We start from the raw sequence: 15340 nt of genomic DNA, 5'->3' as shown, positions 1-15340 counted from the left end.
TATGGCAGCTGCTGAAAACTTGGATTTAATCAAAGGTTCTCGCCTGTAACGACCATTTCATTTATTCATCTACAATACATTGTTGCATTGTGATAGACTTCCTACCTAGCGCCTTTATGTGGCTTCAAAATATCCTAGGCACGGCCTCCTTTTTTTTTCGTTAATATCTGTCACCCAGTGTTCACATTCATCTTTAATTTTTGCCTCGACTAATTTCTGTACAACGGATTTTTTCTCTAAATATATTTCCCATATTTTCTTGACTTCGTCAGGTGGCCGCTTCTCCTTTTTTGCCTTTCTATGCTCCCGCGATGCTTTGCGTCGCTTCTCAATCGCTTCCCGCATTTCCTTGTTCGACCAACTTTTTGGCTTCCTCTTTCCCTATCTCTTTCGTCATTAGATGTAACAGCTCACAATACTCCCAGTCCTTTCCTGATATTTCGCCTACTTCTTCCTCGACTCTTGCGGCTATATTGGCGGCAATACTTGATTGCTTGTCATTTATATACGAGCTGCCAGACTGATTCAATCCTCTTATTTTCAGCTTCGTATCCCATTTGTAATGTTATCCGTTTATGATCACTGCCCAAGCTTTTAATCCCTTCCTCGTCTATTCTCTCAGTTTGTGGTAAATTCCTTCAGCCATGAGGCAATAATCAATACTTGATTGCTTGTTTCCGACTTCCCACGTGATCTTGCCGTCACATTTAGGCCCCGTGTTTGTCACCGACTATAGTACGTACTCAGCGTAAAAGTGTTGTTGTGATGCCTTATTAACGCGAAAGTGTTTTTTGCCGGGGTCCACCAAGACTTTCATGACGTATTTCCGTCACGTGTATACGTCAGCAAAACGAACGCCATCAGGTGGCAAATAAAAATCTATAAGGAAAGGTTCCGTTGAGAGGAACCAAACCCACCAGCTCTTGGTCCGCGAGAATGGATGGTGGGTGTTTAGCCCACTGAGCAACCGCCAAACACATAACGAAGGTTACATGAACGCTCCTTTTATCTTTCGCACTTTGCTCTCACAGCGCTCTTGAATAGATGGATGGATGCTATGAGCGTCCCCTTTATAAGGGGCAGTGACATGTGTGCCACCAGGGTCGGAAAAAAAACAAACTTCGTTGCCTCCGCCATCAGTTTCTGCAACGCGCCGTTGCTACGACCATCCAATTCGGCACATTTCCAATAGAATTGTAATGCCGTCAGCGTTTTAACACACCGCGACATGGCGGCGTTAGCCCAAGCCTCGCTCATAGCATTCATCCATATCGAAAAATAGCTCTCCGATGCTCGCCTGCCTATCGCACCGCGTCACCCGCTCGCCCTTTGAGAATTAACGGCCAGGCTAGAGGGAGGAGACGACGCTCGTCGCGTTTCTCTTAGCGTTTCACGATGCTTCGAAGGAGTGCATATCGATTATCAGTGTTTACTTTGTGTTTGTTGATGCGATCTTTGCGCGGGATTCACCATATGTGGTGTCCAGGAATATCTTGACAACTTCAGCTACCGCAAGGGTTAAATCATGATAATGGGCGTTAGTCGTCGGTACGGAGATGTGCCACTAGGCGTCAACGTAGGTGAGTCCACATCAAGCGGTGCCATACTTGTCAAAGAGCAATAGACATTCTACAAGCTCTCATATACCTGTGCACTATAAACAGTAAACTACTTCTGTGACGACACGCTTCACTTTCGTGTTATACCGATTCCTATGACGGAGACATCAGCCATCTTTTTATATAAGCTTTCCCACGATTGTGACGGTTTGGGCGTGTTGGTATGACATGACCAATAAATTCTAAGCGCACACACAGACGAGGACAAAGAACGCGTAAGACACACAGGCGCTAACTTTCAACACTTTAATGAAGCCAGGGGAACAGAATATATAAGGGCACACGTGACCTTACATGACGCCGGCGCAGCAGGCATAAAATATGACACCATCAATGACATCGCAGGTAGCGCATTTCTTTGGAAGTGCAATCGACGGCTTGGCCACACATTTATCTCCTAGACTATCTATCTTTTCCGCCTCAATTATTTCCCGCACGAGTTGACTTTTGTTTCTTGTTACGACTGTGCATTTAATAAACATTGGTAGGCGCTTCTTTTCCACACTGTGATCTGCACTACGGTCAGCACTGGAAACACCAGGATCATCACAACCATCACACCTTCTGCAGTGAACATCCAAGAACCCTCCGCACTTCTCCCTATCATTCCCACAATGTTCCCTGAGCCGATCATTTACACACCTCCCGCTTTGTCCTGCATAGGTTTTGCCACATGAAATAGGCAAGCTGTACACGACAGATTCCGCACAATCGATGAACATCTCTTTATGCCATGAAGGGCCATGTAAAGTCACGTGTGCCCTTATATATTCTGTTCCCCTGGCTTCAATAAAGTCTTGAAAGTTAGCGCCTGTGTGTCTTACGTGTTCTTTGTCCTCGTCTGTATGTGCGCTTAGAATTTATTGGTTTCCCACGATGTTAAAAAAGTTGCTAGGAGACAGGGCGTAGATGTTATTTTACAGCGAAAGCTCTTATCAGATCACAACGGCAGTGGGGTAGTTCTCGGCCGCCGCCGCCGCCGCCGTCGGTGTCCGTAACCACTATCGCGCGAAATAAGAAAACAAAAAATGAAATAAAAAAGTATTCAGGGTTGAATGGCATTAGAGCCCTGGCCCTCTGCGTGGCAGTCGAGTATTCTCCATAGAGCCACGCAGGTGCTTCAAACTCCCTTGCAAATATACCACATACAGGTGTCATGTCGGGCAAGTCATCGCGTTAACATGTGTAATGTAGCGTGGCAGAAGAGTAAAATAACAGTCGGGCGTCACACAATGGTAATTACGCAAGGAGTGTGTAGTTTAAAGCTTCCCACCGGCAACAAACTGCTCACCCACAATTCTTCATCGTCATCAGCCACATGGAGCATCAACAAAGTGCACATGATTTCTTACAGATGAGTAGCGGGTACCTTGCTTATTCGCAGAAAGAAGAATAATGCCATAGTGGGTGCTTCCCCACTTCACAAAAATTAAGATTTGTGGCGTATTGGATACCTTACATGTGCACTCCTATTGCTTCCCCAGGGCAGTTTAGAACGGGCTCTAGAAAGGCCACTCTTCGAGCTTTCGCTGTGACTGTGCTGCACGCTCCGCTAAGGCCTCGCGTTTCTTTTTTCTGTCCCTTCTAAACTTTCTTCGCTGTGTACACGTGTGGCTCGGGGCAGCGCTAGAACCCCGACATGTTCTATTCGGCATGAAAACAGGTATACGACCTGCGCCACACGTGTGGTGTATCTTATTCCGCTAACCTGTGAAAAAGTTTACATCGCCCAAACTGGCTGATGTTTAAATAATAGGCTGCGCGAACAGCACAACTGAAGACTTCGGACGGGGCTAATCTGCCCCGCCATTGTCGAAACTGTGGGTGTGTTGCGCTATTATATATTGTTAGTATTCTTGGTAAAGGTGGGGGCAAGGTGGAACGCGAACTTCTTGAAGCTTATTATATCAACATGCACCGTGACAATTGTGTAAGCACTATATCCATTTCATTGATGCAGAAGGAACTCGGTTTTCAAGTAGGTCGCTTTTGTTATTGAGCAGCGTATGCGCCCCTGGTTTTCCTGGAAGATGCTGTTTGGAAATAAAGCACAGTTGGCAGTCCAGTCGTTGTGTGATCCATGTCTCTCCTTTGCCCTCTTGACTGGTTTATTCTTCCAGCGTTATGCACCAACTGACCCAGACTTCGACCTTGCAGCATTCTGGAAGCCCACTACACTGTGGTTGTCAATCGCGTTTTGAACGCAATTCATAAGCTGTCTTTGCGGGTTCGAGGTAAAAAGGCTTTTATATCTACTGAAAAAACTGAATGTCCTTCATTGTCACTTTTTAAACATTTAATTACCTGGTCGGAATTCTTCATTATAAGAAGAGCCGTCACATCTTGACCTTTTAGCTGCAAGAGCAGGGTCATTCCACGCCAAACGTCCCAGACATTGCGCTCGACCCTCTCCAATTGTATTGTAAAAATTGTGGACGTTCATATCATGCACTATTTGCCCTCGGAAAGTATTTTTTGGAAAAAAATTTTTCTTGTCTGTTACAGTGATTTGAATTTTGCCGTAGTGGTGAAACATAGGTTGCGAAAAAATACTCTAAAAAATACAATACTTTACGGAACGCCTTAAATATGTGACATTTACTTCAAAAGGAACGGCACTACCTTATTGACGACCCATTGACGACCACTACTTCGCCTCAAGGTGTGCTTTGTGGTGAAGCAATGCTGCAATTCTGCGCCCATTTTGATTATTTTTTAAAAATTCTACAAATAATATAGACAAAATAGGACTATATCACCTGGGCTGGATAGTTGGCAGTAAGCGTGTCAAAAAAGTATTGAAGTCGATGACCGAGTAGTTTCGAAGTGGAAGGGGCACGAACATTGAAAATGTGTGAAATGCTCCACGTTCAGGCACATGTAGAGTGGGTGATGCTAGTCCAAGTAAAATGACACGCTTGGTCATCGTTGAGAAGAGTAAACAAAGGAGATTTATTTGTGAAGTTTAATCGGAGTGTTTTTTGTTTTGGCGAGAAACAAAAATTTTATGTGAGCATTCGCGGCGTGCCTGGGCGCGGGCCCGTAAGTCCGCTTCACTGCGCCGCCACTGTTCCTTAGGGCAACGGATTTCAAAACAGGAGAAAGTGCCTCAGATCCGGCTGGCCGACGTTTCGATAGGGGACCTATCTTTGTCAAAGGCGCCTTGTCATCCCTGGCGTGTTAGTTTTAAGGGGTTAGTGATGACGTCATGTCCAGCGGTGGCGCGTCTGTTGCTGTTGGTAATTTCTGCCTGGAAAGAGAGAAACTCGAAGGCAGAGGAGTGTAGCCCTTGTCACATTTCAAGAAAGTTTGCAAACACGTTCGGGTCTGCCATGTCAGAGTTAAAGGTAGCTGCAAAGAAAGAAAAAAAAGAAAAAAGAAAGGGGGGGGGGGGGTACAACCAAGCGAGAGGGCGAGTGCAGCCATCACAAAGAGCTGCAGAAGGTGGTGAGGAAGGAAACTACAGGCGGTGAGAAAAACCGGGCGGCTTACGTTTAAATGTCCGCCAAGGAGCTGCAGAAGGCGGTGGGGAAGGCAGCTACAAACGTAAAAAAAAAAAAAGGTACTCGGGCGGCGGACGTTTAAAATTCCGCCTGCCTACTTTAAGTGATATTGAAAGGGTTGCCTGAAAAACAAGCTCCTGCTTAATGGGTGAAGTAATTGGCTGGCATATGCATCCAGTGTCGTCCGTGGCTTCCAAAAATTGGGCGCCCGTCAACTAAGAGGGGAAAAAAGAAGAAAAAAATAGTTGAAAGGAACGAGGGGCGGCCGGGGGGGAACAATCGGAATAAGACTCGTAGAACTTCCTGAGAAGACGAGGGCTGTGACAATGCTGGCCAGAAGCGGCCTTTGGAGCGCGGAAAGGGGGGAAGGAAACCGTGGTTCGGATTCGCTAGAAAATGAAAACATCTTAAGAGAATAATATCTACAGGTATGTGCACATATATACATGCAAGGTTAAGAGATAATAAAAAAGAATATTGATAGTGTATTATGGGAGCTGGTCGGGATTTTATTTTGCGAATAGGTTAAGGTTTTTGAAAGCTGAGCGTACTTCATGTCTCTTAATATTATAGGAATATTATAGGAAAGGCCGCTTCTGGCCAGCATTGTCACAGCCCTCGTCTTCTCAGGAAGTTCTACGAGTCTTATTCCGATTGTTCCCCCCCGGCCGCCCCTCGTTCCTTTCAACTTTTTTTTTCTTCTTTTTTCCCCTCTTAGTTGACGGGCGCCCAATTTTTGGAAGCCACGGACGACACTGGATGCATATGCCAGCCAATTAGTTCACCCATTAAGCAGGAGCTTGCTTTTCAGGCAACCCTTTCAATATCACTTAAAGTAGGCAGGCGGAATTTTAAACGTCCGCCGCCCGAGTACCTTTTTTTTTTACGTTTGTAGCTGCCTTCCCCACCGCCTTCTGCAGCTCCTTGGCGGACATTTAAACGTAAGCCGCCCGGTTTTTCTCACCGCCTGTAGTTTCCTTCCTCAACACCTTCTGCAGCTCTTTGTGATGGCTGCACTCGCCCTCTCGCTTGGTTGTACCCCCCCCCCCCCTTTTTTCTTTTTTTCTTTTTTTTCTCTTTCTTTGCAGCTACCTTTAACTCTGACATGGCAGAGCCGAACGTGTTTGCAAACTCTCTTGAAATGTGGCAAGGGCTACACTCCTCTGCCTTCGAGTTTCTCTCTTTCCAGGCAGAAATTACCAACAGCAACAGACGCGCCACCGCTGGACATGACGTCATCACTAACCCCTTAAAACTAACACGCCAGGGATGACAAGGCGCCTTTGACAAAGATAGGTCCCCTATCGAAACGTCGGCCAGCCTGATCTGAGGCACTTTCTCCTGTTTTGAAATCTATAACGTGTATCCATCCGTCGGCTCCCTTCTTGATCTTGGGGCAACGGAAGTATGCAGCGCCCACGCGGGTGGCACGATCGTGTGCTGCTGTGAGTTTTCACGTTTCGACACGCATTCTTCGGCTTTCCGCAGTGCCGCCGACGAAGTGTCAGCGAAAACGAGTGATGGTTCGTTTAAAATATATTGTTATATAATAAAAGTGGCTAACAGGCACCGGGAATACACTTATAATTCTTTCTTATGGGCAGCTCGCTTGAACGTGACGCGCGCCATTCGTGCCTCGGAGCCGAATGGTGCTACGTAGTCTTGCGCTCGGATCTTCGGCAGAGGTGAACTTTGATCCGGTGATCGCGTCGCCGAGCGAGCACGCGGCACTCGAAGGTTCGTCTTTCGGCCGCATCCCTTGGCAGCGAGTAAGATAAACATTGCGAATGGTGAATATACTGCTATCGTGTCATATTTTAGACGGAGAGCGTGTACAACGGAAACCGAAAGCGATTAATATACAAAAGGACGAAGCCGCCTTTAAGGCGGATTCGTCCTTTTAAATGTCTATCGCGTTCGCTTAGTAATCGCAAGGCGATTACTAAGATGAAAGCATCGCATGCAGCGTGGCAGAAAGTTGAGCTCTCAGCAAGGTTTGAATCTACAATCTGCCTCAAAGGTACGCGCACGTTTCACCTTTTCGTGCCATCATCACTGACCACTCTTAATGCCGGGCTCACCACCTACTCAGCAACACAGGTATTTCAAGTGGCGAAGACCATACGTCGGCAACGGAAGTAAGAACTGCAACCTCCGCAGAGATCGAAAACACAACCCAAGCTCTGTGCCTGTCGTACGTGTGCATGCAGTGACGTGGCAATAAAATCGTGCTCTGCTCCGACTACTAACCGGCAGCCTTTAGTGCCCTTCCGAAGCATTCTGCCAACCATATACACTGTTTGCAAGTTTTCAGCAACGTGAAAACTCACAGCAGCACACGATCGTGCCACCCGCGTAGGCGCTGCATACTTCCGTTGCCCCAAGGAACAGTGCGGCGCAGTGAAGCGGACTTACGGGCCCGCGCCCAGGCACGCCGCGAATGCTCAACATAAAATTTTGTTTCTCGCCAAAAACAAAAAACACTCCGATTAAACTTTCACAAATAAATTTCCTTTGTTTACTCTTCCCAACGAGACCAAGCGTGCATTTTTACTTGGACTGCATCACCACTCTACATGTGCCTGAACGTGGAGCATTTCACACATTTTTCAATGTTCGTGCCCCTTCCACTTCGAAACTACTCGGTCATCGACTTCAATACTTTTTTGACACGCTTACTGCCAACTATCCAGCCAGGTGATATAGTCCTATTTTGTCTATATTATTCGTAGAATTTTTTAAAATATTCATAATGGGCGCAGAATTGCAGCATTGCTTCCCCACAAAGCACACCTTGAGACTAAGTAGTGGTCGTCAATGGGCGATAATAAGCTAGTGCCATTCCTATTCAAGTAAACAGCAGATATTTAAGGCGTTCCGTAAAGTATTGTATTTTTTAGAGTATTTTTTCGCAACCTATGTTTCACCCACTATGGCATATTTCAAATCACTGTAACAGACAAGAAAATTTTTTTTTCCAAGAAATACTTTCCGAGGGCAAATAGGGCACTGATATGAACGTCCACAATTTTTTACAATACAATTGGAGAGGGTCGAGCGCAATGTCTGGGACGTTTGGCGTGGAATGACCCAGCATGAAACGTCATTCTTTCCGTGCTTCATTTTCGGAAATGATGGCACGAAATGGGAGCCCTATTTATGGGTTTTCGCTGAAAGAAAACTTCCAGGCTTCAGTTCTCTTTCAGTTAAGAATTATGACCAGGTAACTCAATTTCTAACAACTGACAAATAGGTTATTGTCTCACGATGAGCCGTGGGTATGATTATCGATGACCCCTCTGGTAGTTACATCCCTCACGTCAGAATATAATAAATTGTATTGGCGCGTCAAGACTTTCGACATGGCTTGGGTGTTATCGCCCTTCGCAAAAAGAACGATACTTCTTTTCCTGAGTGATGTTTTGTATTTTCTGAAGTTTCTAGTCAGTCTCGTCCTGCGCAGTACAGTGCCGCGGCAGTGTAAAATTTCCTTGACGCAAACGCCCATATACAAAGCCACATACAAAGTATATGTTCTTGCGATAGCACTTATATTGACATTCTCGGCGGATTTTTGCCGTCGCCGTCATGCCCCGGATATGTATATGTATGCATATATAAATAAAAGCAAGAAATAAAAATAATTCAGAAAAAATCCCGGGGCGCTCGACCACGCTTTCGAATCTGCGACCCCTCGCTCCGCAGCTTGCTGCCTTTATAGCATCTTCGACCGGTCGTGTTCGAGTGCTCCGCAGGCGGTGAAAGATGTATGTAAAATAGCAATTAACCATGGCTATTAATATGATCAGGAAGAAGAAACAGGACATGCATACCTGCTTGTTCTCGTTGAAAGTGTTTAAAGCTGTTGAATTGAACAGTTTCAAACACACTCAGAGCGCTCTCGAACGACCAGTCGAAGACCTGCCTCAGTTGACCTCTTGGATACTAACGGCAGAATACAAACGCACGTTACGCAGATAAAGTATAACCATCTTTGCGCACGCTCGCGTGAAAGAGAAGTCTTCTTCCTTTTGTTCTTCGAGCGCCTTGATGATGATAGTAACGCAGGCAAAACCACATATAGCTTCAGAATGGGACACAGCGCTAACACACGCGGACGAGGACAACAGGACAAGCGCTACTTTCAACTGATCGTTTATTTTCGAAAGCAACAGTATAAATAGATCCGTACGCAAAAGTACTACTCATCCTTTCTAAAAAGACAGGGCGTGCAAACACGGACAAAAGAAAGAAGTCAGGACACCACAAACGCCGGCTAACAACTGAAGAGACGCACGACGGCTGAAAAGAAAGACCGCACGAAAATTTATCTGCGCATGCCCATGCAACAGGCGAACCTATCAATCCGGCACGCGTGGCGGTCTACGTGGAAGATAACTGTTAAGGCATTTGTTTTCATCTTTATGCAAGTTAATCGACGGTTGGCTCACGCATGCGCTACCACTATTCTCGATATGCCATGCTTCAATCATCAGGCGCGTTTCTTCATTTCTATGACGGTACAACCCTGCGCATTCATCGAATTTTGGCGTGCACTTACAATCTCGACAATGTAAAGATAGATTAGAAGGTGAGCCTCCTGTTAGCGATCTCTTATGTTCCAACAATCTCTGGTTAATGCATCGGCCCGTTTGTCTAAGGAGAAGCGGCCGCAGCTGAAAGGGACCTTATACACCACACTCGTACGGCAATCAGTGAATTTGTTGGTGTGTTTTACGAAACAAATATCGGTCCGCTTCTTCTATTTTACTCGCTCATTCTTCATCTGCACAGCGGCACAAATCTTACCTAGCTTATTGCCAGCCGTGAGAACAACATTAACGCCGTATCTACTACCTACTTTCTTTAGCATGTGAGATACGCAGTGAATGTACGGTATACCTACATCACGTTTCTTCATATCGCTTTCTGCAACCATGCTCGGACTTGACACAACAGACTTCTTTAAACGTTCGGCGACCGTGGCCACTGCATCACGAGGATACCCTTCATCTAAAAGACGCGTAACCTGTGCGTTAAAGCTATCACTCATTTTGTGCTCACATGCTTTTCAGCCGTTGTGCGTCTCTTCAGTTGCCAGTCGGCGTTTGTGGTGTCCTGACTTCGTTCCTGTGTCCGTATTTGCACGCCCTGTCTTTTTAGAATGAATACTTACCAACTAGCTCAGCTCTCTGTTATTCTAATACTACTCATCGCACATGAAAACGTGCAGCGTCAAGAAAGGCCAATTCATTGGCCGTCAGCGCCACCGACGGGCAGCTGACACAGCTATCACCGGCCCTCGCGATCACTGCGGCTTCCACAATCTCTCTGGTAGCCTTATCGGCATTCCTATATACGACTGTGCGCTCTTTAAACAACGCTTGAAACCCACAATCATTACAATGCACACACACGTGCCCATCACGATAACGGCCCAACTTGTGCTTATGTTCCGTTAGCCGATCCTTCAGGCATCTCCCCGACTGCCCAAAGTAGACCTTGCCGCAAGAAAACGGGAACCGATACACTGCATTATTTACACATGGAACAAATGGATACTGATGTTTCTTCACACATTCTGCACGTCTCTTGGCTAATGGGTCTGTGGCCTTGCAAATGCTCATCAGTTTCTGTGGGTCCGAAAAAAGCACATCTACCTTGACCTTCTGGCCAATTTTCTTTAGGGCGTGTGACACGTTGTGAATACACGGCACGACAACCTTTTTCATTCCTTGAGAACTGTTTACACAAGTACCGATCTGTCTATTTACCTTTTTTAGCCCACTTTCCGCTACTGAGATAAGTACATGGCCGGCGTCACCTGCCATTAAAAGGCGCTCCTTGTGCTTAACAAAACTGCTAGATATCCTATGGGGGCATGATTTGCGAAGCGCTTGTCCTCTTCTCTCTTCCTCGTCCGTGTGTGTTAGCGCTATGCCCCATTCTGAAGCATATAACCAACTATAACCCTCTTAAAAAACACCCTCTTAAATAAGCAGCGCATATTACAATGCCGCACTTACACAAGAAACGAGTAAAATCTGAGGGTTGAATAAAATACAAAGAAAGGTGCGATTGACACTACAGGTGACGAAAACTACTCGTTTACCAAATGTAAGCAGACATGCGTTTATGCGGCAACTAGATGAAACAGCGCGGCAAAAAAAACAAACTCGAACAAAATAAGTTACAAGACGATGCGCTTGCACGTATGAAATTTACAGAAAAGAATATACTTCTCTTTTGAAAGTTGGCGAATCCATATGCTGCTAACTTTCTCAACAGTCCCCTTTTGTTTTGTTTCATGGGGTTGCTGCTCCGGACCACATGCTTTTTTCTACTGAGCGAAGAAATGTCAGTTGCCCGAGATGCTCGGGCGACAACCGACACCTCCTTTGGGTCGCCACACATCCAGCATGCGAAAAAAGGCGCTCGGACGCTACTGACGTTGCAGGGATTGGTAAATACTCCATTGAAATGTCAAACACATGATAGGCCAGTTCGCATGCTGTGCCAAGTCTCAAGTGGGTTCGGATTGGTGGGGCGATCGACTACAGGGTTACTATAGTATGTCTTGAACTGAGAAGGCATTTAGTTCATCGGATCGTACTCCAGTGCAACGCAATTGCGTAGAAGTGCGCGATCGACGGCATCCCAAATAGAACCAGAAAAAGTACTAGTATTCGGCTTTGCAACTTCCTGCGTCTAAGGATAGCGTTCAAGGTCTACGTCTCAGGATAGCGCGCCTCGCAGTCATGCGCTCCGGCCAAGGGGCGAGGTTGGGGGCTGGAGTGGGCGATGCCGTTTTCGATTAATCGAATAGTTTTAATCGATTATTTCGATTATTCGAAAGGCACAAATCGATTATGATTAATTGATTAATTGTGGACCTTTAACCGATTAATCGATTAATCGTTCATCGATTTTACCATCCCTACAAAATGAGTGATAGCTTTAACGCACAGGTTACACGTCTTTTAGATGTAGGGTATCCTCGTGATGCAGTGGCCACGGTCGCTGACCGTTTAAAGAAGTCTATTGTGTTAAAGGAGTACTGACACGATTTTGAAGTGCAGCAAAACGGACGTTTTTGGTTTCCTTGGCATGTAGTGTTAACGCTCTCCCCACACCGCATCCGGGAAACACGTATAAATATTTCAGTTTGATTTTAAAGTTTTCATCTCCCAGCATCTGCAAGGCAGCTTCACCGCATGGACAGCCCTATGACGTTTCAAGTCAGCTCACTTGGTTTGCGAAGTCAGGGTTCTGCATGCAGCCTAAATCACAGAAATCGCTGTCGGGAGCACTGGACGACAGTTCACTCATCATGAACCACGTTCGACTGACAGCAAAGGACAGCAGGTGCATATTTCGTGGGTTGCAGTCTGCCCGTGACGTCACGGGCAGACTTGACACGTCACTATGAAGCCGCCCTCTCGAAACCGAAACCGAAACTGCTGGTTGAAAGAAGCGGTAATAAAAATATATGCAATGCATCCCCAGGCACCACGACACTCTTTTTAGGGTTCTCTACACACGTGCTTTCATTTAGAGCAACAACCCGAAAAATTTTAAAATTCATGTCAGTACTCCTTTAAGTCCTAGCATGGTTGCAGAAAGGGATAGGAAGAAACGTGACGTAGGTATACCGTGCATTGATCGCGTATCTCACAGGCTAAAGTAGGAAGTAGATACGGCGTTAACGTTGTTTTCACGGCTGCCAATAAGCTAGGTAAGATTTGTGCCGCTGTGCAGAGGAAGAATGAGGGAGTAAAAGACAAGGAGCGGACCGATATTTGTTTCGTAAAACACACCAACAAATTCACTGATTGCCGTACGAGTGTGGTGTATAAGATCCCTTTCAGCTGCGGCCGCTTCTACGTAGGACAGACGGGCCGATGCGTCAACCAGAGATTGTTGGAACATAAGAGATCGCTAACAGGAGGTTCACCTTCTAATCTATCTTTACATTGTCGAGATTGTAAGTGCACGCCAAAATTCGATGAATGCGCAGTGTTGTACCGGCATAGAAATGAAGAAACGCGCCTGATGATTGAAGCATGGCATATCGAGAATAGTGGTAGCGCATGCGTGAGCCAACCGTCGATTAACTTGCATAAAGATGAAATCAAATGCCTTAACAGTTACCTTCCACGTAGACCGCCGCGCGTGCCGGATTGATGGGTTCGCCTGTTGCATGGGCATGCGCAGATAAGTTTTCGTGCCTTCTTTCTTTTCAGCCGTTGTGCGTCCCTTCAGCTGTTAGTCGGCGTTTGTGGTGTCCTGACTTCTTTCTTGTGTCCGTGTTTGCACGCCCTGCCTTTTTAGAATGAATGAATACTTACCAACTAGCTCAGCTCTCTGTTATTCTTAGCCCAAAAAGCCATGTTGACATAGCCAATTGTGGCGTGCGGCGCTCGCTCCATTTCGGCGCGTGCACTAGTTCGAGAGAAGTAAAGAAGAAGTAAGAAGGACAAAGAATTGCGTTTGCGCTGTAATTTTAGCCTCAGGAATATGCACCAACTAGAGCCAAATGACGCTGTATCTTAGGGACCACAATCGACGCTCGTAGGGAACGCGAGCCGTGGCTTCACGTGCCATTGCCAAGCGCCGTCTTTATTTGTTCTCTTGTGGTCCCGCGCTCTGCGGTTTTGTTTGCCGCCCAAACGAAGGCGCTGCAGGGTCTTGGGACAACATGAGCGTGATAGTCCGAGAGTGGCTTGCGTCCTGCGCATGCTTCCTGGCCGCTCGCAAATTTCTTTGCTCCCCAATTCTAAAACTGTCTAGTGTTTCGCCAGAGTTGGGATGTGCGCCTTCGACTTGCACTTTGATATACAGGGCGTGGTCGATCGTGCTAGCGCGGTTATCTCTTGGGGGGAGTTTTGTACGTCTTGTGCTTTCAGCAAAGTTTGCATTGAAGCGATAGACCACACAAAGGTCACTTTACTCGCTGCCGTGGCCGCGTTTGCGTAAGGAGTGATCTGTTAGGTTGAAGAGCTAGCAGATCACTCCCTAGCAGTGTCGACAGTGGAAGCGACAACCGTGACAGGTCGCGCTCATCATATGTGTAGCTGCGTGTTATTTTCATGAGTTCGTCTGTGTGTCACAGCAGCGCGCTGCAAGTGTTGAGCTTAGACAGTTGTTAGTTCGCTCTCGCGTTGTGTGTTTCATTTTCCTGCGTGCTTTGTGCTTGAGCAGGGCGCAGCAATTTTCCAGCTGCTTGCCGTTCTTCGTGTGGCATTCTAATTTGTTGCTATCGCATTCATTGCTTCGCCCTTGAGGCCAAACTGTGACTTTTGTACCTAAAACCAACTTATGTTGAAGGTAAATGAGATAATTCTCCGTAAAATGGTATTACTTTCGCGATGCTTACAAGCATTATTAATCGTATGCCTTCGACAAACCAGTTATTGGGAGTCATGCTTACCTTCACGGCACGCTCGCTTCTTGGTAAATATATCGATACGGAGCACTGCATTTTCGAACATCAAATGGTTTGAAACGGGACGGAGCGCCATTGTGACCTCTCGCGCATCATTCGTCTACCCAACGTGGTACCTTAACAGTCTGTCGGTAGGGTTGCGCTGCTAAGCTCTAAGCCATGTTCGACTACCGGCCACGAGGGCCCTGTTAAGTTAGGAGCGAAAAGCAATAACATCGTACTTATTACTCAGGTGCACGCTAGCGACCCTGTGGGGATAAAAACAAACTGGGAGCTTGTATTTGGACACGCCCCAAAATAATATGGAGGCGTTGTACGTAAAACGCCAGAAATTATTATAATAATTATTATGCTAAAGGTATAATTGTCGACGAAGGCTGCCATCACCAACTTGCAAGGTGTCTTAGCCTGAAATGTTCTCCCCCAGGCACTTCCCCTTCTACTACTACAATAGGACCTATCAGATCCCTGGTGCTGCCAATCACACTTTGGACATTTTGATGCTGGATACGGTGTTGCTGTGCGGAAACACGGATCCCGAGGACGAGGAGTCTCAGCCTGCAAACAGGAACGAGGCACTCTACAATCGACAGTTCCGATGGATCGACAAAAACCTCGCACAATCCAAGTGAGTAGACCGTGGTCTCGCGCTTTCCCAGCAACAAAGTAGCATTTCGCCAGTAGGGTGTCCCCAAACGTGAAAAACACGTGGTCCCGGTCACCATTACCGATCTTGATGAAATTTACTGTAGAGGCAGAAGTGATCTCGAAGT

The 15340-nt window shown here is 46.4% G+C and overlaps 1 protein-coding gene across 1 annotated transcript in view; it reads left to right on the top strand.

The window, feature by feature from the left end:
- Positions 1-15340, top strand: part of LOC119400565 (tartrate-resistant acid phosphatase type 5) — a 143389-nt gene that overhangs the window by 22554 nt on the left and 105495 nt on the right. Inside the window, exon 4 of the mRNA XM_037667625.2 lies at positions 14995-15195. Within this exon, the coding sequence (XP_037523553.1) occupies positions 14995-15195 (201 nt within the window). The remainder of the gene's footprint in view (positions 1-14994; positions 15196-15340) is intronic.

Source organism: Rhipicephalus sanguineus, chromosome 7 (assembly GCF_013339695.2).
Source record: "Rhipicephalus sanguineus isolate Rsan-2018 chromosome 7, BIME_Rsan_1.4, whole genome shotgun sequence".
In the NCBI taxonomy this organism is placed as follows: domain Eukaryota; kingdom Metazoa; phylum Arthropoda; class Arachnida; order Ixodida; family Ixodidae; genus Rhipicephalus; species Rhipicephalus sanguineus.
This window is presented reverse-complemented; position numbering and strand designations above follow the sequence as displayed.